Source organism: Podarcis erhardii, assembly GCF_964252035.2.
Source record: "Podarcis erhardii genome assembly, chromosome: 13".
Classification (NCBI taxonomy): Eukaryota; Metazoa; Chordata; class Lepidosauria; order Squamata; family Lacertidae; genus Podarcis; species Podarcis erhardii.
In genome coordinates this window covers 1,300,340-1,322,382 of record NC_138502.1, presented here as the reverse complement: position 1 = coordinate 1,322,382, position 22,043 = coordinate 1,300,340, and the positions used below count along the sequence as shown (strand labels likewise).

At 44.4% G+C, this 22,043-nt stretch overlaps 1 protein-coding gene and 1 long non-coding RNA gene across 2 annotated transcripts in view; both read right to left on the bottom strand.

Moving 5' to 3' along the window:
- The window catches only part of ACTL6B (actin like 6B), a 29,487-nt gene extending 23,722 nt beyond the window's left edge, over positions 1-5,765 (bottom strand). The window contains exons 1-2 of the mRNA XM_081835747.1: positions 5,528-5,765; positions 1,025-1,101 (exon numbers count right to left, since the gene is read on the bottom strand). Of these exons, the coding sequence (XP_081691873.1) occupies positions 1,025-1,101; positions 5,528-5,552 (102 nt within the window). The 5' untranslated portion in view covers positions 5,553-5,765. The remainder of the gene's footprint in view (positions 1-1,024; positions 1,102-5,527) is intronic.
- LOC309326849 overlaps positions 1-22,043 on the bottom strand; it is a 131,421-nt gene that overhangs the window by 84,914 nt on the left and 24,464 nt on the right. The gene's annotated exons all lie outside the window — the stretch shown is intronic.

Below are 22,043 nucleotides of genomic sequence, written 5' to 3'. Positions count from 1 at the left end.
ACAACCATATGAGAAATACAGTGGTGCCTCGCAAGACGAAAAGAATCCGTTCTGCAAGTCTCTTCGTCTAGCGGTTTTTTTGTCTTGCGAAGCAAGCCCATTGACGGCTTAGCAGATTAGCGCTATTAGCGGTTTAGCGGCTTTTAGCGGCTTATCGGCTTATCGGATAAGCGGCTTAGCGGCTTAGAAAAAGGGGGGGGGAGAAAAAAAAACCCCGCAGGAAATCACAAGACATTTTTGTCTTGCGAAGCAAGCCCATAGGAAATTCGTTTTGCAAAGCACCTCCAAAACGGAAAACTTTTTCGTCTAGTGAGTTTTCCGTCTTGCGAGGCATTCGTCTTGCGGGGCACCACTGTAAGTAAAATAACCAAGCAAGTATTAGACATCACCCCAGAATTGGCCTTACTAAACATCTTCCAAGACAACAATGCCCACCTACACCACAAAGAACTCATAACCCACCTACTTTCAGCAGCTAGAAGCATCATAGCCAGACACTGGAGAGACCTGTCAGGAGTACCAAATAGTATGGGAAACAACCTTACTAGAAAAATTAACCAATAAACTGAAACTGTAAAGGTAAAGGGACCCCTGACCATTAGGTCCAGTCGTGGCCGACTCTGGGGTTGCGGCACTCATCTCGCTTTATTGGCCGAGGAAGCCGGGGTACAGCTTCTGGGTCATGTGGCCAGCATGACCAAGCCGCTTCTGGCGAACCAGAGCAGCACACGGAAATGCCGTTTACCTTCCCGCCGGAGCGGTACCTATTTATCTACTTGCACTGGTGCGCTTTCGAACTGCTAGGTTGGCAGGAGCAGGGACCAAGCAATGGGAGCTCACCCCGTCATTGTTGGGATTCGAACCACCGACCTTAGGATCGGCAAGCCCTAGGTTTAACCCTCAGCGCCACCCGCGTCCCTTAAACTGAAACTGACACGGGGAGAAATAGAAGAAGGCAAAAGGTTAAAGGAGGGAGGGGAGGCTGAAGGGGTGGGGTATTTTAGGGTGCCCCCAGGCATTGTACCTTAGGGCAGTCTTCGCCAGCATAGCCAGCCCGGACTGAGAACGAGCCGATGTCGAAGACCAGAGCTCCAACCTCATCTACGAAGGAATCAAAGGTATGTAGGTTAAATTCAGGAATTTGGGGAGGAATTTGTGACATGCCACGCCCCCTAAGGAGACTTGCAAAGTGCCCAGTTTGCTATCTTTTCTGTGCCCAATGAGGACAATAAACACTGATTAGGATAAATAGGGAACTGATTTACTAATAAGAAGGTGAAATATTGAAGGTAAAAAAGTGATCAAAGAAATGCTAAGAATTTAGTAAGATGTATGGATGTCAGAAAGGGGGAGGGAAGGAGGTCGATGCTCTGTTAGAGCAATGTATTAGGATATGGAATTATGTAACAAAATGTGAATATTTAAAAAATGGAAAACTTAATAAAAATTATCATGGGGGGGGGAATAGGATAAATGGAACAATTTATGCACTGTACAAATCTCTGCCAGCAACTACAGTGGTACCTTGGCTCTCAAACTTAATCCGTTCCGGAAGTCTGTTCCGAAACCAAAGCGCGTTCCAAAACCAAGGCACGCTTTCCCATAGAAAGGAATGCAAAACGAATTAATCCGTTCCAGACTTTTAAAAACAATCCCTAAAACAGCCATTTAACATTAATTTTACTATCTAACGAGACCATTGATCTATAAAATGGAAGCAATAGTCAATGCACTGTACTATAAAATAAATAAGTCAGTATTGTCGTTGATAAAAATGAAAATTTAATTTTTTTCTTCCCTACACCGATGATAGTCACTGTTTGGATGGGGGGCTTTTATCTGTTTCCGCAGTCGCACATCAATCAATCAATCGATCAATCAGTAGCTGAACTGGGTTCCACACAGTCGCAAAAACAAATTAACCAAAAATGCCTCAAAAACAAACATGCAAAATAAATAGCAAAAACAAAAGAGCCAAACGTAAGTCCGTTTGACTTCCAAAATGTTCGAAAACCAAGGCGCAGCTTCTGATTGGTGCAGGCGCTCCAGAAACAACAGCCGACAGCAGCATTGGACGTTCGGCTTCCGAAAAACGTTTGAAAACCAGAACACTCACTTCCGGGTTTTCGGAGTTTGAGAACCAAAGCGTTTGAAAACCAAGGTACCACTGTACTAGGGAACGTTCACTAAAAGCTGTGCATGGGTGGTGTTTAACACTGAGGTGCCTATCATATATGAAGCCTGATGATGTCTTGTTATGTTGGGAAAGGATGCAAAATTATAGGTACATACGAACATATGTGGAGGGAATGCCCGCAAATAGAACAATTTCGGAAGCCTGTTTTTTAAAGAGATATCTCTGCTTACAGCTCAGACAATCCCAATAACCCTAACATTAGCCTTATTTAATATATATACTTCAGATATGGACCGATTAAGAAGGAATTAGTAACACATTGATTAACAGCTGCTAGAAAAGGAATAGCAATTGGTGAATATTGATCACTGGTATAATATTGTCTAGCAAATAGCCATACTGGAAATGTTGTCACAATAATTTAGGGTGGCAAGGTGAGAGAGCAAAAAGTGTTACATTTTACATTTTATGGTGTGAGTTTATTAAATATGCAAATGAATCAGCACACTGATGAAAAAGACCTACAATATATATCGCAAGATGGCGTGGTTAAGCATGCAATACTCTTTATTTCGCTCCTATTATTCTGCGTTTTCCAAACTGATTTACTGAAGAACTCATTTAACTGGTTTACTGGAACCATCTCATTATTACGTGATATAAAGTAATATATTTACTATATATATTTACTATTTACTAAGTAATATATTTACTATTTCGCCCCCCTAGTGACACATATTAACAGTCATGTCACGTTTTATGATTTATGGGTTTACAATTTTGTAACCAGAAAAAAAGAATAATAATAATTATTATTATGTGTCCTTAAAAAAAAGAATTCAAGATTTAAAACCGAGCAAGCTGAGATTCCTGCATTGCAGGGGATTGGGCTAAATGACCTCAGGATCCCTTAAAACTCTACAATTCTATCATTCTAAGCAAAGTTGGATGAGAATACATACATTTTCTTTGAGTAGTTTTAAAAAATATATATATATTGTATATAAAAAGGCAGAACTATTATAGCAACTGATGAAAATTTGAAGATGAAAAACAAAACTAAAATAGCAATGCCCAATAATGACCCTCAGCTTTATCAGATTATCGAGTCTAACTCCAAATTTGCCTGGTTTGGGATGAGAATGCTGATTGATAACCCAAGACAGATCAGAAAACAATTTACCAAAGACTTTCCAGACCTATATGGAGCTGGACCAGAAGATAAAATAGAAATGGGAAGATATATAAGACAAAATAAATTGCCAAGAATTCCAAATGAAAAGTTGAATACTTTAAATGCACCAGTTAATAGATCAGAAATCTCAAATGCCATTAAACAAGCAAAAACAGGTAAAGCACCAGACCCAGATGGATTAACTGCAAAATATTATAAAAAATTTAATTCAACCATTAAAAATCTAATGAATGAAATATTAAAGGTGTGGGAAATAGCAAAGACTTGGAAAGAGGCTTTTATTACTCTAATTCCAAAACAAGAAATGGAAGTTAAAAATTATAGACCTATTCCACTATTAAACAGTGATTATAAATTGTATGCAAACATATTAGCTAATAGAATGAAATATATATTATTAGAAATAATACATCAAGATCAAACAGGATTTTTGCCAGGAAGACATATGAAAGATCATATAAGGAATGTAGTTGATATTGTTGAATATCTGGAAGTAAGGAATGAAAAACAGGCAGCAATGATGTTTGTAGATGCGGAAAAAGCATTTGATAACGTTTCGTGGACCTTTATGTTAAAGGTCCTGGAAGAAATGAACGTCCCTTGTCACCTTCATTGTTTATTTTAGTCTTAGAGGTGCTGGTGAGAGACATAAAAGCAGATGATATTAGAGGAATAACCGTAGGAAATAAGTCATATAAATTAAAGGCATTTGCGGGTGATTTAGCGATCACAGTAGAAGACCTGATCAATTCATTAGTAAAAGTATTAGAAAAAATACAAAAATTTGGACAGGCAACAGGTTTTAAATTAAATAAAAATAAAACAAACATCCAAAAAAAAAATATTCCAGAACAAAATAAAAAAGAGTTACAGCAGGTGGCAGAAATACTTATACATAAAAAAGTGAAATATTTGGGAAGATGGTTAACAGCCAAAAAATATTAAGATATTTAAAGATAATTATGAAAAAAATGTGGAAATAAATAAAAGGAAATTTGGGGAATAATGAATTTATCTCTGTTAGGAAGGATAGTGGTAATTAAGATGAATGTATTGCCAAAAATGATATTCCTAACTGAATCAATCCTAACCCTAACCCTGCCCCAAAAAGCTTGCAATTTATATAATATGACTCAAGGGGGGCAGTGAAGGAAGGGGAGATAAAAGCCTGAAAGCAAGTAGGGTTTTTTCCAGGCACCAACCTACACTGCAGAGGACTATCTATAGCAGGCATAGGCAAACTCGGCCCTCCAGATGTTTTGAGACTACAATTCCCATCATCCCTGACCACCGGTCCTGTTAGCTAGGGATGATGGGAGTTGTAGTCCCAAAACACCTGGAGGGCTGAATTTGCCTATATGCCTGATCTATAGCCGCTTGACAGGCTGACACCCACCCACCCAGCTGTTTGGGACTACAACTCCCATCACTGGCTGGGGATGATGGGAGCTGTAGTCCAAAAGAACTGGAGAGCACCAGCACATCAAAGGGTGCCTTGTAAAGTACAACTATCTTCACTCAGCATAGCAGAAGCAGGAAAACGACCTTTTGGTGCCCCATTAAACCAACACCTGAGGAATCAGGCAGCTCAAAGAAGCGAGCCAAGTCACATTCAGCAGGGACAATAAAAACTACAAGGATCTGACTCAATTCCAGGTTGGCACCTGAGCTGGACTATGCATAAGGACCCTCGAGGCTGCTGGACCAGGCCGGCGGCCCCCCTGGTCCAGCATCCTCTTCTCCCAGTGGCCAACCGGATGCCTCATTGGGCAACCCAGCGAGCAGGCTTTGCGCGCAAGAGCGCATCTCTCCGCTCCTTGCGGCCGGTAGCCGTCGCTAGGCTTCTCCTCCGTGAATTTCCCCCCTCCTCCGGCTTGGTGGTCCCCGCTGCTTCCTGTGGGGGTGAGTTCCGCAGTTTCCCCTGCCCTCCTGGCTGGCTGGGAGGGAGCCCCCAGCTCGGAGTGATGAGCAGGGTGGGCGCACGGGCGCAACACCCTCTCCAGCCGCCCTAGCCAAGTGCAGGAATGCAGCTGTTGCTGGGGTGCAGGGGGACCGAGATGCTGGCGGCAAAGGGTCTCCTCGGGGTGCCCCGCCACCAAATGCATGCAGGGCCCAGATCTGGGGGGCTGGGGGCTGCCGGGAACCCCCCTCCCCAAGCCAAACAGCTGCAACGCCGATGGCAACCCAGCCTTTACCTCCTCCGTAGACCCCTCCGCTCATCGCGGCTCCCAGGCAGCGCCAGCGCCCCTTTGCAATGCTCCGGATTGGGTGGGTGGGTGGGTAGGTAGGTGGGTGGGTGTCTGAGAGCCCCCGGGCTCTGGCTGGCGGGGGGGTCTTGCCACGGACGGGGCAGGGCTGGTTGGGAGAATTCAGCACCCAGGCCAGTGGACAGCGACCCGGGGAGGGGAGGGGGCTGCGGAGGGAGGGAGGGAGGGAGAGATCAAGGTGGAAGGGGGGTGGGGGGGAGTAAGGGATGCGTCATAGCCAATCAGAGCTCCGCACCCCCCCCCCCGACCAGCGGAATCCCTGATTGGCTGCCATTGGAGACAATGAGAAGAGAGAACAGCTGCATTCTTAAAGGAGCCAAGGCGGTGGGGGCAGCTGAAATCCAGGGAGACTGGGGGGGGTGCTGCCACCCCTTTACAGTGTTGGGAGGGGGGCAAAAGGCAGAATGAGACCCTTAAGGCACATAGGAAGAAGAAGAAGAAGAGTCCTGTTGGATTAGGCGGCTGCCGCCTTGAGGCAAGCATCATTTGCACATTGGCCAGCCAGTTTCTCCCAGTGGGAAGTCGTGCCCCCCAGCAGGATTCGAACTGGTGTTCAGAAGCATTAGTGTCTCTGACAGTGCAGAGCCATCGTGGCTAGCAGATGCTTATTGCGCTCTCCTTCTCCATGGAGTTGTCCCAGTTTTGTTTTCTTTTTAACTAACATATTTGTTTTTGTTTTACTACAGGTGAAACTCGGAATATCGTGGAAAAGTTCATTTATTTCAGTAATTCAGTTTAAAAGGTGAGAGCTGGACCATAAAGAAGGCTGATTGCCCAAGAATGGATGCTTTTGAATTCTGGTGCTGGAGGAGACTCTTGAGAGTCCCATGGACTGCAAGAAGATCCAACCTCTCCATTCTTAAGGAAAAAACAAAACAAATTCCTTCCAGTAGCACCTTAAAGACCAACTGAGTTAGTTCTAGGTATGAGCTTTCGTGTGCATGCACACTTCTTCAGATACACTGAAACAGAAGTTTCCAGACCCTTCTATATAGTGAGAAGGTGGGGAGGGGTATTACTCAGAAGGGTGGTGGGAATGGGTGATTGGCAGATAGCTGTGATGAGCCTGTTGACGACTCTTAACGACTGCAATAGGTCTTACAGGAAAAAGCAAGGTTCGGTGAAAAGGTGAAAAATGGCTTTGTCATGTATAATGAGATAAGAATCCAAGGTCTTTGTTCAGACCAGGTTTCTCCATGGTTTTAAGTTTGGTGATAAGTTGTAATTCAGCAGCTTCTCTTTCCAGTCTATTTCTGAAATTCCTTTGTAGTAAAACAGCTACTTTGAGATCTTGTATAGAATGTCCTGGGAGATTGAAGTGTTCTCTTACTGGTTTCTCTGTCTTGTGATTCCTGATGTCCGATTTATGTCCGTTTATTCTTTGGCGTAAGGTCTGGCCTGTTTGTCCAATATAGAGAGCTGAAGGACACTGTTGGCATTTTATGGCATACACAATGTTAGACGATGAGCAATTAAATAGTCCCGAGATGGTATGTGTGATGTTGTTGGGGCCAGTAATGGTGTTGATTCTTAAGGAAATCAGCCCTGAGTGCTCACTGGTAGGACAGATCCTGAAGCTGAGGCTCCAAGACTTTGGCCACCTCATGAGAAGAGAAGACTCCCTGGAAAAGACCCTGATGTTGGGAAAGATGGAGGGCACAAGGAGAAGGGGACGACGGAGGACGAGATGGTGCGACAGTGTTCTCGAAGCTGCCAGCATGAGTTTGACCAAACTGTAGGAGGCAGTGGAAGACAGGAGTGCCTGGCATGATCCGGTCCAGGGGGTCACAAAGAGGCGGACACGACTAAACAACTAAACAACAACAATATATGAGATAGACTCATGACATGCAAAGCGAGATATGTCAAGCCTTTATTTGTTATAATTGTGATGATTAGAATATTAAATGAAATCAGCAAAATAAGGACTGCAAATAGAGCAAATCTCTTTTCTGATGAGAGCAGCTTTTGCATCTCGTTTGGAAACCAAGGACCCAGAGTCTGGAGGAAGAATGGGGAGGCACACAATGCCAGATGCTGGAAGTCCAGTGTGAAGTTTCCACGGTCTGTGTTGATTTGGGGAGCCATGGCATCAGCTGGTGTTGGTCCACTGTGTTTCATTAAGTCCAGGGTCAATGCAGATTTTGGAGATTTTGGAGCACTTCATCCTTCCTTCTGCAGACGAGCTTTACGGGGATGCTGACTTCATTTTCCAGCAGGACTTTGGCACCTGCCCACACTGCCAAAAGTAGCAAAACCTGGTTCATTGCCCATGGGATTACTGCGCTTGATTGGCCAGCAAACTCGCCTGACCTGAACCCCAGAGAATCTATGGGGCATCGCCAAAAGAAAGATGAGAGACATGAGACCGAGCAATGTAGAAGAGCTGAAGGCTGCTATTGAAGCTTCCTGGTCTTCCATAACACCTCAGCAGTGCCACAGGCTGAGAGCATCCATGCCACACTGCATTGAGGCAGTAATTGATGCAAAATGGACCCAAACCAAGTACTGAGTACATATGCATGCTTCTACTTCTCAGAGGTCCAATGCTGCTCTATTTGCAGTCCTTGTTTTGCTGATTTCATTTAATATTCTAATTTTCTGAGATTGTTAATTTGGGGTTTTCATCAGCTGTACGCCATGATCATCACAATTATAACAAATAAAGGCTTGACATATCTCGCTTTGCATGTCATGAGTCTATCTCATATATTAGTTTCACCTTTTAAGTTGAATTACTGAAATAAATGAACTTTCCCACAATATTCTAATTTTCCAAGTTTCACCTGTAAGTCTAAAACCGGCTACTTGTCCAAATTCCTCAAACCTGTCCAGTGCTTTAGGTCCACTGGACAGGGGTTCTGCTACCGTTATTACTAAATTGTCAGCAAACGCTTTTCGATTTATATTCTTTGGATCCAACTCTAATTCCTTTTACATTTTCATTCACTCTTATATTTCTCGACTTCAAGGACTGTTAGAAATAATAGTGATGACAACGGACACCCCTGTCTTGTTCTTTTTGTAATTTCAGAATTATCTGTTAATACATTATTCACTACTAATCTAGCTTTCTGTTCTGAATATATAGCTCCTATAACTTTGAGAAAAGATTGTCCCATATCCATTAACTCCAAATTCTTTTTCATAAAATTCCATGACATATTATCAAAGGCCTTCTCTGCCCAATCTCTTCCAAAGGGATTCCTGTTGTGGGCCGCTGCTGCCTGCTGTGGCAGGGAGTTCCACTGTTTAACTATTCGCTGCATGGAGAAGAGCTTCTTTTTATCTTTCCTGAATCTTTCAGCATTCAGCTTCAGTGGATATCCATGAGATGCAGTCTTAGAAGGGAATAATAAAACCTTTTCTCTGCACATTTTGTTTATTTTATTTTATATGATCTTCAGTTATACACATTTCAATAGTTTTCCAGTCATTTTTACATTTCAAATCTCGACTTCCTTCCTCCTCTTTCTGCGGTTCCTTAAATTTTTTGAAAAATGGGATAGATATAAGATAGATGTTCAAAAATACAGTAAAGGTTCACTATCTATGCTGGCATTTGATTGACGTTGGAGAGAAATTGAATTGAGAAATAAGATTAAGGGTACAATTTGATATACGAATGTATTAGATAAAATGCAAAGAAATATACAACAAGAAGAGTACATTCACTTGTTAAAAAAAGGATTATACAACGTGATTGACAGGAAGTCCGTGGTGTTGGTACATATATGATCTGGGAATAGTGTTGTGTTTTTCTTTTTTCTATTTCTTTTTAGCTATATAAATTTTGTATATAAACTTTGTATACATGTTATGCTATAATAAGATATGCAATGTAATGTGATAACGTATACAGATGTAACATAAGATGGTTAATAAACTGTTAAAAAAAATTAAAAAATGTTTTTATCATTTCCTGCATATTTAAGTATTTACTGCATACTTTAAGTATTTACTGTTATGACACTCTTATGAAATACATTTTACAATAATCCAGTCAATGTCCTTATCTGTTTACAATTTATGTGTACATATTCAATAAACCATTTCCATTCTTTTATAAAAAGTTTGTTATTTTGATTTCTTATTTTTCTGGTAAGTTTCGCCATTTCAGCACGGTCCATAATTTTTTATATCCATTCTTCTTCCGTCAGGACTTCTTCTTCTTTCCATTTTTGGGCAAACAATATTCTTGCCGTTATAGCTGCATACATGAATAGATTTCTATACTGTTTAGCTAGTTCTGTCCCTATAATTCCCAAGAGAAAGGCTTCTGGGTGTTTTTTTAATACAAATGTTACTTTAAACATCTTTTCCCATTCATTATATATCATTTCCCAGTAAGCTTTAACTTTTCTGCAAGACCACCACATATGATAGAAAGTACTCTTTGCATTTCCAACACTTACTCGATTTTGATTTATACACTTGCCAGTTTATTCGGTGCTAGATACCATCTATATAATATTTTCATATAGTTTTCTCTTAAACCATTTGTTGTTGTTTAGTCATTTAGTCGTGTCCGCCTCTTTGTGATCCCCTGGACCAGAGCACACCAGGCACTCCTGTCTTCCACTGCCTCCCGCAGTTGGGTCAGACTCATGTTTGTAGCTTCGAGAAGACTGTCCCAACATCTCATCCTCCATCGTCCCCTTCTCCTTGCGCCCTCCATCTTTCCCAACATCAGAGTCTTTTCCAGGGAGTCTTCTCTTCTCATGAGGTGGCCAAAGTCTTGGAGCCTCAGCTTCAGGATCTGTCCTTCCAGTGAGCACTCAGGGCTGATTTCCTTCAGAATGGAGAGGTTTGATCTTCTTGCAGTCCATGGGACTCTCAAGAGTCTCCTCCAGCACCAGAATTCAAAAGCATCAATTCTTCGGCGATCAGCCTTCTTGATGGTCCAGCTCTCACTTCCATACATCACTACTGGAAAAACCATGGCTTTAACTATACGGACCTCTGTTGGCAAGGTGATGTCTCTGCTTTTTAAGATGCTGTCTAGGTTAATTATTGCTTTTCTCCCAAGGAGCAGGCGTCTTTTAATTTCATGGCTGCTGTCACCATCTGCAGTGATCATGGAGCCCAAGAAAGTAAAATATCTCACTGCCTCCATTTCTTCCCCTTCTATTTGCCAGGAGGTGATGGGACCAGTGGCCACGATCTTCGTTTTTTTCATGTTGAGCTTCAGACCATATTTTGCGCTCTCCTCTTTCACCCTCATTAAAAGGTTATTTAATTCCTCCTCACTTTCTTCCATCAAGGTTGTGTCATCTGCATATCTGAGGTTGTTGATATTTCTTCCGGTGATCTTAATTCTGGCTTGGGATTCATCCAGCCCAGCCTTTCGCATGATGAATTCTGCATGTAAGTTAGATAAGCAGGGAGACAATATACAGCCTTGTCGTACTCCTTTCCCAATTTTGAACCAATCAATTGTTCCATATCCAGTTCTACCTGTAGCTTCTTGTCCCACGTAGAGATTTCTCAGGAGACAGATGAGGTGATCAGGCACTCCCATTTCTTTAAGAATTTGTCATAGTTTGCTGTGGTCGACACAGTCAAAGGCTTTGCATAGTCAATGAAGCAGAAGTAGATGTCTTCCTGGAACTCTCTAGCTTTCTCCATAAACCATAGCATGCTGTAAATATTAGATCCCTATTCTACAATCGTTCCCACGCTTCCATATCTATATTATAACCAATATCTATTGCCCAATGTATCACTGCAGGTTTTACTTGTTCATCCTTTGACTCCCAATCCAATAATATCTTATACATTTTAGACAGCACTTTAACATTTCTCTCCCAAGTTTCTCCCTGCCAGGCATAATTTTATACACTTCTAACTTCTCATCTTTTGCTCATCTTTTCTAAGAAGCCCCAAATGTTGTAATCTGCCTTCATCTGGGAGACTCCAGCCCTCAATCATTTTCCTTGCCCTTTTCTGAAACTTTCCCAACTCTACAATATCCGTTTTGAGGCAAATTAGCGAGAATGTATAAAGTCAGTAATAAATGTTGGAAATGTAAAGAAAAAGAGGGAACATTTTATCACATGTGGTGGGAATGTAAAAAGGTGAAATGCTTCTGGGAGATGATATATAATGAGATGAAAAAAATGTTGAAATATACATTTATAAAGAAACCAGAAGCATTTTTATTGGGCATTGTAGGGAGTTACATAAATAGAAAGGAATGTAAGCTCTTTTTATATGCAATAACAGCAGCAAGAATATTATTGGCCCAAAAATGGAAGCAAGAAGAGTTACTGACGATTGAAGAATGGAGGATGAAGTTAATGGACTATGCAGAATTAGATAAACTAACAGGAAGGATTCGAAACCGGCGAGACCAGAAATTCACGGAAGACTGGAGTAAATTTACGGACTATTTGAAAAGTAATTGTGAAGAACAGATGACGTTTGTAGGGTTGCAAGAAGTTTTGTGAGGAGTATTATTAGAAGTATTGTAAAAATGGACAATGGGGAGGGTGATTTGTTAAGAGATGTAAAGGCAATATAAAGTTAAGAAATGCGTAAGAAGTGGTTAAAACAGTGGATCATCAGAGGTGCTGATGGAAGTCTAAAAAGACTGTATAAGTGATAAGTTTTGTGGTATATTTTATAATTTATATGTTAAAATTAATAAAAAAATATTTAAAAAACAATATCCGTTTTGAGGCGAGGCAACCAGAACCCTACGCAGTATTCCAAACGCAGCCACACCACAGATTTGTATCATGGCATTATGATACTGGTACCTTTATTTTCCAATCCCTTTCCTAATCATCCCTGGCATGCAGTTTGCCTTCTTCACAGCGGCTGCACACTGAGTCGGCATCTTCATAGAGCTATATAATTTCAATTACATTTTCTGCTTTACAATTTAAAATACTCATTTTACATCCTTAAAATAGCAATGATTTTCCCTCCTTCTCTTTCCATGGTTCATTTTACATACCATAAGCCCCTGCATAACTTACAAAAACTATACCATTCAGTATTCCATTATTGCATCCATCTAAACTTACTTACACTGCAGAATTTATCTTAATGCTGCCGGCGTTTTCAAATGTACACAATTATTTCCCATATATGCAATAAAGGTTTTCCAATCTTCTTTAAACGTATCTTCTTGTTCTCTTATTCTATATGTTAAGTCTGCGAGTTGTACATATTCCGTCAACTTAAGTTGCCATTCTTCTTTGGTTGGGACCTCGCTCGTTTTCCATTTTTGGGCTATCGAAACATGGGCCGCAGTATTGGCATACATAAATAACCTTTTTTGACACCTGGGAATCATCCCCAACAGAAAGGACTCTGGGCTTTTTCGGGGAAAGTACTTTTAAACATTTTATTTCAATTCATCAAGGATCATTTCCCGGTAGTCTTTTACCCTTTTACAAGTCCACCACATATGAAATAAGGTTCCTTGCATCAGTCACCACCAGTTCTGACCCCATGAGCATATTCAGACTTTATTTTGCTCCAACATGCATCACTTCACACTTGTTTACATTGAATTGTGTTTGCTATTTTACTCCCCATTCACTCAGTTTGGAGAAGTCCTTTTGGAGCTTTTCACAATCTCTTCATTTTACTGATTGAACAATTTAGTATCATCACCCAACTTGGCCATATCACTGCTCACTCCTAACTCTTAGGAACAAGTTTTAAAGCACAGGCCCCAATCCCAATCCTTTGGAGGACTCACTTTCTACTTCTCTCCATTTGGAGAACTGTCCATTCAGTACTTTCCTCCCCTAAAAAACAAATGTTTAGGGCTACTCTCATTTTCCTACTCATATTGAAATACAGTGGCACCTTGGTTCTCAAAAACTTAATCCGTTCCGGAAGTCCGTTCCAAAACCAAAGCGTTCCAAAACCAAGGCGCACTTTCCCATAGAAAGCAATGCAAAATGGATCGATCCGTTCCAGACTTTTAAAAATGAACCCTAAAACAGCAATTTTACTATCTAATGAGACCATTGATCTATAAAATGAAAGCAATAAACAATGTACTGCAGTCACACCATCAGGCAATCAGCTGAACTGGGTTCTACACGGTCACAAAAACAAAACAACAAAGCCACAAAAATGCAAAATAAATAGCAAAAACAGGCAGACCTCAGCATGACACTCAAATCGGAAGCGTAACATTCAAAACGGAGCACATTTGAGTTCCGGAAAAAGTTCGCAAACCGGAACACTTACTTCTGGGTTTGCAGTGTTTGGGTCCCAAGTTGTTTGAGAACCAAGATACCACTGTACTGCCCCTCAATGAGGCCAAACTCAGATACACAATATGTTTAGGGGTATGTGTACCCCTGCATCCCCCCATTAAAAAAAGCCCTGTGTACATTTATTCTTCCTCTATGTTTCCTGCTACTTAACCAGTTTGTTGTTGTTGTTTAGTCGTTTAGTCGTGTCCAACTCTTCGTGACCCCCTGGACCAGAGCACGCCAGGCACTCCTGTCTTCCACTGCCTCCCGCAGTTTGGTCAAACTCATGCTGGTAGCTTCGAGAACACTGTCCCACCATCTCGTCCTCTGTCGTCCCCTTCTCCTTGTGCCCTCCATCTTTCCCAACATCAGGGTCTTTTCCAGGGAGTCTTCTCTTCTCATGAGGTGGCCAAAGTCTTGGAGCCTCAGCTTCAGGATCTGTCCTCCCAGTGAGCACTCAGGGCTGATTTCCTTCAGAATGGAGAGGTCTGATCTTCTTGCAGTCCATGGGACTCTCAAGAGTCTTCATGCTACTAATATATTTAAAATAACTTCCTGTTGGTAGCCTTCATGTTTCTAGCAATGTGTTCCTCCAGTTCTTTCCCCGCATCCTTTACTGTCTGCTCGTGTTTATTTTTGCCAGAAGTTGTGTTCCTTTCAGATCTCTTCGTTTCGGCAAGACACCCGCTTTTCCCTCTTTCCTTTTGGTATATCTTTATTCATGTATGCCACTACAGCAGCGAGAACGTTGATTACACAAAATTGGAAGACTGGAGAAATACCAGCTAAAGAACAATGGCAGGAGAAGTTGATGAACTATGCAGAATTGGCAAAAATGGTGGACAGACTGTTACGGTAAAATCTGGGTGCGAGGCTGCTCTGCCACCCAGCTCGTCGGGCTAAGTCCGCGGGTCCCTGCGGAGGAAAATGAGCTCAGCCGGGGACAGGAGCAAGCTGCAGAAGATCCAAGTTTATTGCGCAACAGGTTCAAGACGAGATTCAACAGCGAGAAAGGGGTGACATGAACTTTTGAAACTTCCCTCCATGTCCCAGAATACAGTGCAAAATACATCACGGTTACATTATGAATACATTAAGAAGAGGTTGGGTTACACAGGATTAACATATGGAGGAGGGAGGGGAAATATGCAGAGCTGGAGATATGCGCAGATAAGCACATCCTGAGCAGTGGCGTAGCGTGGGTTGTCAGCACCCGGGGCAAGGCAAGTAATTTGTGCCCCCTAACCCGTGGATTTGCGCCCCCTAACCCTAACCCCCAGATGTTGCGCCCGGTGCGGCTGGCCCCCCCTGCACCCCCCACGCTACGCCACTGATCCTGAGTACCGGTGATGAGAAGACAATGGTCCATGTACTGGCGTTGCCCGGAGGAAAGGCTTGGCAGAGTGATTTGACAGGATTAGGGTCTTGACACCTTGCTGGAGGGATTATGCAGGACAGGGGAGGTGTCATGGAGTCCTAGAGAAATTGAGCCGATTGGCACGTTGAGTTTCTATGAATTTTATAGATTTTAGTCCCTTTTGACATTGACAATTGGAAATAAATGGATATATTGTAGCGAAGAAGAAGGTGAAGAAGACATGGCCCCGCCTTCCATATCAAGACTAAGAGAAAAAGACAACAGTGACTTTGAAAAAGAATGGGAAGCATTGCTATTTTATACTTGCAAAAACAAAGAAAGTCGATAGACTTGATGGCAGGATTTAAATAAACGTCCACATTATTGGTATCAGAAAATGTGTAGAAGACAGAGAAACAATATGGGGTATTCATTGTTATTTTTATGTTTTTATGTGTTTGCTATTGTTATGTTATTGTATGTTATTGTATAAATTGTATGTTATTGTATAAATACGTTATTAGTAGGTTTTTTTTTCTTTTAGGAGGTAGCAAAGAAGGTGAAAGGAGAAATAAATCAGAAGTGGAAGTTGGGGCGAGGGAGGAATGCATAGCAAATGTTATGAAGATGAGATGAGATCTCATTTGCAGATGATACAATGGTGGTTGGTTTAATCACGGCTGGAGAGGGGGAGGCGGCCTCTAGGAAGGAAGTTGAGCAGTTGGGGGAACTTACTCCTTAACTTAAAGAAAACAAAAGAGATCATTGTGGACTTTAGGAAATGTAAATTGAATATTCAGCCACTCATTATTGAGGGGAAGTGCGTGGAACAGGTCTCGGGGTTTCGATTTCTGGGAATGGAGTTGAGAGACGACCTAACCTGGGGAGAAAGCAGTAAAGACCTGATGAAGAGAGCACAGCAGAGGTTATATTTTCTGAGAATCCTCTGGAAAAATAATCTCTCAAAGGACCTGTTGATGGCATTTTACCATTGCACTGTGGAGAGCGTATTAACTTATGGTTTCTGTGTGTGTGGTTTGGGAGCTGCACGGTCAGGGGAAAGAAAATGCTGTCCAGGGTTGTAAAGACTGCGGAGAGAATAATTGGGTGCACTCTTCCCACCTGGATCAAATCTACGCTTCCAGGTGCCATAAGAAAGCTGCAGAGATAGCGCAGGATAGTACACGCCCCGGAAATGATCTCTTTCAGGTTCTGCCTTCTGGAAGAAGGTCCAGGGTTCTCAGACTAGCCGCCTGAGAAACAGTTTCTACGCAAATGCAATTCTGGTTCTAAACGCAGCATAAGGGGTCTCTATAGTATAGTGCATTTTAAAATGGGGTTTCAGAGTTTTTAGCGGGTTTTGAATGTTTTATGTAGTTTCTCAATTTCATTGTTCTGCATGGGACAATAACAATAAAGATATCATATATCGTATATGTAATGAATGAAAAAGGGAAATGAATATTTTTATTTTTAAAGACATCCACTTTTGTGAAAGAAGCCTTCTGGCCTCTGAAAGCTTCTTTGACTCTGCTCATTAACCACACTTCCCAGACCTGCAGCCCAAACTCCAGTTGAGTTTCTAATACTGTATAGTGTCCTTAAAGAAGTCCCAAACATTTCGGAGTGATCAGACCCGCCTTGACTTTCAACTTCCTTTTTACCAACCTCCTCATTCGGGGGGAAGTTTCTTCTTTTGAAACCCAGTGCGACGTGCTGGATTTTCTTAGAAATCGGACATTTGCACGGATGTGCAATCTAACAGCATGATGTTCACTGCTCCCAGTGGAGTCGGCAACACTGACATGTTGCATCAAAATGGAGTCCACAGTTGCTGCCCCTCGGGTCAGTTCCACAAACAGTTCTTCTCGGGCACAGCCATTTAGGGCATCAAACCTTTATTGGTATCACATACAAACATTCATAATAAATAGGCCAGTGTGATCTCATCGCCATTTCAACCGTACAGTCATTTGCCAAAGGGAAGAAGAGGCAAGCAATCTATTTCATCTCTGTGGGTCTCCAGCAAGGGCAGGATCCTGTAGGGTACTTCGGCGACAAAAAATCAAATAGAGGAACTTAGCTACTGTCTTGGTGAGCTCCTGGTCTCTCCCCTCTAATAAGAAGCGTATAACCTCTGTCTCTGGTTTCCATGTTGGGATACATAGATGGTCTAAAAATTGTTGGCAGAGATCATCATGCATTTTACATTTAAGGGCCATGTGAGCTGGAGTTTCCACCAGGTGGGCATTGCATGGGCAGATCCTGTCTCCTTCTGCCATACCCACAAACCTATCCCAAAGGAGGTTAGAAGGATTAGAATTGAACCTAGCCACCAAAAAAACCCTTATTTCTTGCGGGTTAAACAAAAATTGTAAATTGTTGTTGTTGAGTCCTTTAGTCGTGTCTGCCTCTTCGTGACCCCCTGGACCAGAGCACGCCAGGCCCTCCTGTCTTCCACTGCCTCCCGCAGTTGGGTCAAACTCATGCTGGCAGCTTCGAGAGCACTGTCCCACCATCTCGTCCTCCGTCGTCCCCTTCTCCTCGCGCCCTCCATCTTTCCCAACATCAGGGTCTTTTCCAGGGAGTCTTCTTTTCTCATGACGTAGCCAAAGTCTTGGAGCCTCAGCTTCAGGATCTGTCCTTCCAGTGAGCACTCAGGGCTGATTTCCTTCAGAATGGAGAGGTTGGATCTTCTTGCAGTCCATGGGACTCTCAAGAGTCTCCTCCAGCACCATAATTCAAAAGCATCAGTTCTTCGGCGATCAGCCTTCTTGATGGTCCAGCTCTCACTTCCATACATCACTACTGGAAAAACCATGGCTTTAACTATACGGACCTCTGTTGGCAAGGTGATGTCTCTGCTTTTTAAGATGCTGTCTAGGTTTGTCATTGCTTTTCTCCCAAGGAGCGCCTAGGCGTCTTTTAATTTCGTGACTGCTGTCACCATCTGCAGTGATCATGGAGCCCAAGAAAGTAAAATATCTCACTGCCTCCATTTCTTCCCCTTCTATTTGCCAGGAGGTGATGGGCCCAGTGGCCACGATCTTCGTTTTTTTGATGTTGAGCTTCAGACCATATTTTGCGCTCTCCTCTTTCACCCTCATTAAAAGGTTCTTTACTTCCTCCTCACTTTCTGCCATCAAGGTTGTGTCATCTGCATATCTGAGGTTGTTGAAATTTCTTCCGGCAATCTTAATTCCGCCTTGGGATTCATAATTAAGGTTAAATTCCTGCGCCCAAGAGTCAAAAATAAAGAGGGGGACATGTTTTTCCCGCAGCTGAGGTTAGTTCCTGGCGATCTATGTCCCCCTTTGTCATGACCGAAATGCATAGTCTGTGGGGTGGTAGTTTAAATCACCCATACAACATCTCCTCTTTCAGATATTTTCTTGAACTGGGAGTTGGGAGCGGGGGATGGGCATAGCGTGGGGAGGACTAGTGGGGCTGTAGACCTGGGTGCATGATTTTGCGGGGGGGCGAGCAGAGGGGTCCCTGCCCTGCCTGCCGCTGGGGATCTCTGTGCCCCAGAGCCTGGCCTGACCTTGCCGCTGGGCCCCTGGGCCAATTGCCACCCGGGCAGCGTGGTGGGGTGTGTGCCCGCCCAGGGCTGTGTTGGCTAGCCGGGTTCCCACTGCATGGCTGCTGTTCACCACCCCGGGCACCAGCAAAAGACGCTATGCCACTGCGCTCCCCTGTCAAACAGCTCCCAGTGGGGCAGCAATAAAACTGCTAGCCCATTTGAAAATCTAAGCAGAGTCTGGCGTGGTTTCGAATTTGATGGGGGGCCATGTGTTGAGATTCTTGTATTGTGGGGGGGGGGGAGGACTCGATGGCCCCTTCCAACTCGTATGATTTGAATGCTTTTATTGGCAATCAAAAGCGGTAGCTAACCCTAACTTTTGAAACATTCTCTCTCCCATAATAAAAAGCAGGGTACTTTTAAACCCCAAATTTGCCTGAAAATTCAGGGGTCTTCTTCTGCAAGTCCCACTTTGCCTTTCAGTCCTCCCTCCCCCAGGGCTTCAATTGTTGTTGTTTTTCTCCTTTTTAAAAAATTGCTATTATTCTGTTTTCCTGACAGGGGTCCTGGAGTTTTCAGGAGCTGAACAACAGGCAGAAATCTGGCAGGTGCATCCTTTCCAATGCGGCTGTGGATTTTGACATTTGAGGGCACAAGAGACTCTCTTAAGAGCTGGAGAACAGACAGGCAATCAACCAACAGGTGTCCATTTTATCCTGGACTGGAAGCCCCTTCCTGTTGATTTTCTGCCTGCCTGGTAGGTGCTTTGGGGCTCCAAACCAGCCCCTCAAAAGGTCTGGTTTCTCTTCACCTCCCACAGTGCTTTTCAGCCTTTCCAAACCAGGGCTTTAAGAGATGGAAGGGGATTTCCTCTCTCTCTCCCACCCACACGAATTTCCTCTTTTTTCACCCCCTCGATGATGTTTTTCCTTCCTCAGGCAGAGGAAAAATTCAAGTTTCTGCCTCTTATCAGCTGGTCAGGATTCCTGGCTCCTCTGAGTCTAGGAGGATGATGACGATGATGAAGATGATGATGATGATGTCTAGTGGCGAAAGCAGGGCTCTTGAACCTCTCAACACCGCCCTGGCAGGCAGAAATTCAACAGATGGGGCCAGAATTCAAGCTGCACCTGTTGATTGCTGCTTTTAAAGGCTCAGAGCCCGCAGATTCCCGGACTCCTGGGTTCTTTTTTTGGGAGCAGGGAGGTTAAAGGAAAAAAATGTCTGCTTGTCTGCTTTTTTGTGCAAGGGGAAGGCGCTGGCAGTGACCAGAGTTATTTAGAGCAGGAGGAAGGAGGCGGGGGGGGAGAGAGAGCTGGGGCGCTTGTGCAACACAATTGTGCAAAGGTTACTGAGTGTGTGTGGTTCTGGACTGTACCATCTCCGCCTCCCATTTTGGGTGGTGCTGCTTCCCTAAAGAAATGACTCACCCCCTCCTCCTCCCCCCCCCCTTGACCGAAGTTGATGGCTAAGACTGAAATTAGCATTTCCTCTCTGCAATTAATAATACATTTTGTTAAAGGCATGGAGGGGGGGGGGAGCACCTTCCAAAAACTTGGTATAACCCAATCCCCACTCATTTCCCCCCCCCCCCTGGGCTGGGAGGGAACATACCCTCCCCACCAGAAGAAGAAAAAAATGTCCTTAAACAAGAAATCCCCCTTTGCTTAAAAAACAAAGCAAAAAAACCAGGGTGGAGTTTTTGCCTCCCCCCCCGAAAAAGTCACTTGGTCTTTCCCGGATACCCCCCTCTCCCAACACTGGCCTCTCCCAAGCGACCCCACTTGGTACGTCCCACTCTTTTTAAAAAAAGAAACTTTCATAGAAAGAAAGGGTCCATATTCACTCCCCTTCTTATTTTGTCTCTTATTCTTCTGAACCCCACTTCGGTTGGGTCCCCCCTGCCCCCACTCTTCCTTTTCCCCTCCCCGCGCCCCCCCCTCCGCCAGTGGGCGCCACTTGGTATCTCCCTCGCTCGCGTCCGGCTCTGGGCGCGGCGGCCGCATCACCGGGGCTGGGTGGGGGCGAGATCGCTCCGCGCGCTCGGGGAACGAGTCCCGGCCGAAGCCTCCTCCATTGAAGCTGAAGCCGCCGCTGCGCCTGCCTCGGAAGAGGCGAAAACAGGCGCCGCCACAGCGCGATCCTTCCGCCGCGGGAGGAGCAGCAGCAGCAGCAGCGGAAACGAGTCCCTACCCCCACCCCTCCTCCTCCCCCCTTGCCCCCCCCAGCAAGGCGGCGGCGGGGCTGCAGCAGCAGGTATGTGGGGCCAGGGTGGAAAGGGGGGTGGGTGAAAATGGGGGGGTTTCCTTTTTCTTCCGCCCCATAGCCAGCCTCCCTCCCTCTCCCCCCCCCCTAACAATTCCTGCCTGTTGGTTTTTTAATCTCTCCCCCCCCCCCTTGAAGGCTCCTTGCCCCATAGCAACGGCCCCCCTCCATTGCATATGCAACCCCCCCCTCCCCAGCTGCCCCATAGCAACGCCCACTCCTTTGCAAAGAGCAGCCCCCCCAGCCCCAAAACCCTTCACTCCCCCTCTTGGTTTATTGCAAGCTCTTTGCCCCCCCCATGTCTCTCCCCCCCCCAAGATCCTTTTTTTTCTTTCCCCCCCTTCCTTAGCAACCGCCCCCCCCCCAGGAATCCCATCCTGGCAACCTCCTGCCCTTTTTTCCCACGCCCCATAGCAACCTCCCCCCCCCCACTCTGCAGCAGTAGCCCCCCCTCTTCCCCCCACTTGGTGGTTTTTTTTCCTCCCCCCCCACTTTTCTGCCCCCCTGCCAAAAATGTGCCCTTTAAAAGACGTCCCCATCGCCCAAGGAGCCTTCCTAGTCAAACAGCCCCCCCCCATCGCCCCATTTTTAGGCCTCTTTCTCTCCCCCCCCCCCACTTTGCAACAGGGTCTTCCAAATGGAGGAAGTCCGGGATTAATGCATTTCCCCAGCAAGAGACAGGATCCACCCCACAACCTTGCTGTGTAGACCACAAATTTGGGGGGGGGTCTGTTCTCTCTATTCTTCTCCCCCCCCCCCCAAAAAAATCTGCAGGGTAGCCAGCAGAGATGTGTCCCCCGCCGGACTCCTGGGTTCTCCACAAACGATGTGGGGCCTACCCAAAGTGAAAAGCGGAGGGGAAATTTTTTTTGGGGGGGCGCAGGACGCCTGGGTTCCCTGGAAAGATGGGGGGCCTGGAGAGAGAGAGAGAATCCATGGGGAGATGGGGGCCAGGACACCTGGGTTCTTTGGATATAGCAGGTGTGTTTGTGTGTGTGCGTTAAAAGGATCTGAGCCGGATATTTGGTGGGGCCCCGGACGCCTGGGTTCTTCGGAAGAGGAACTGGGTGCCTGTTG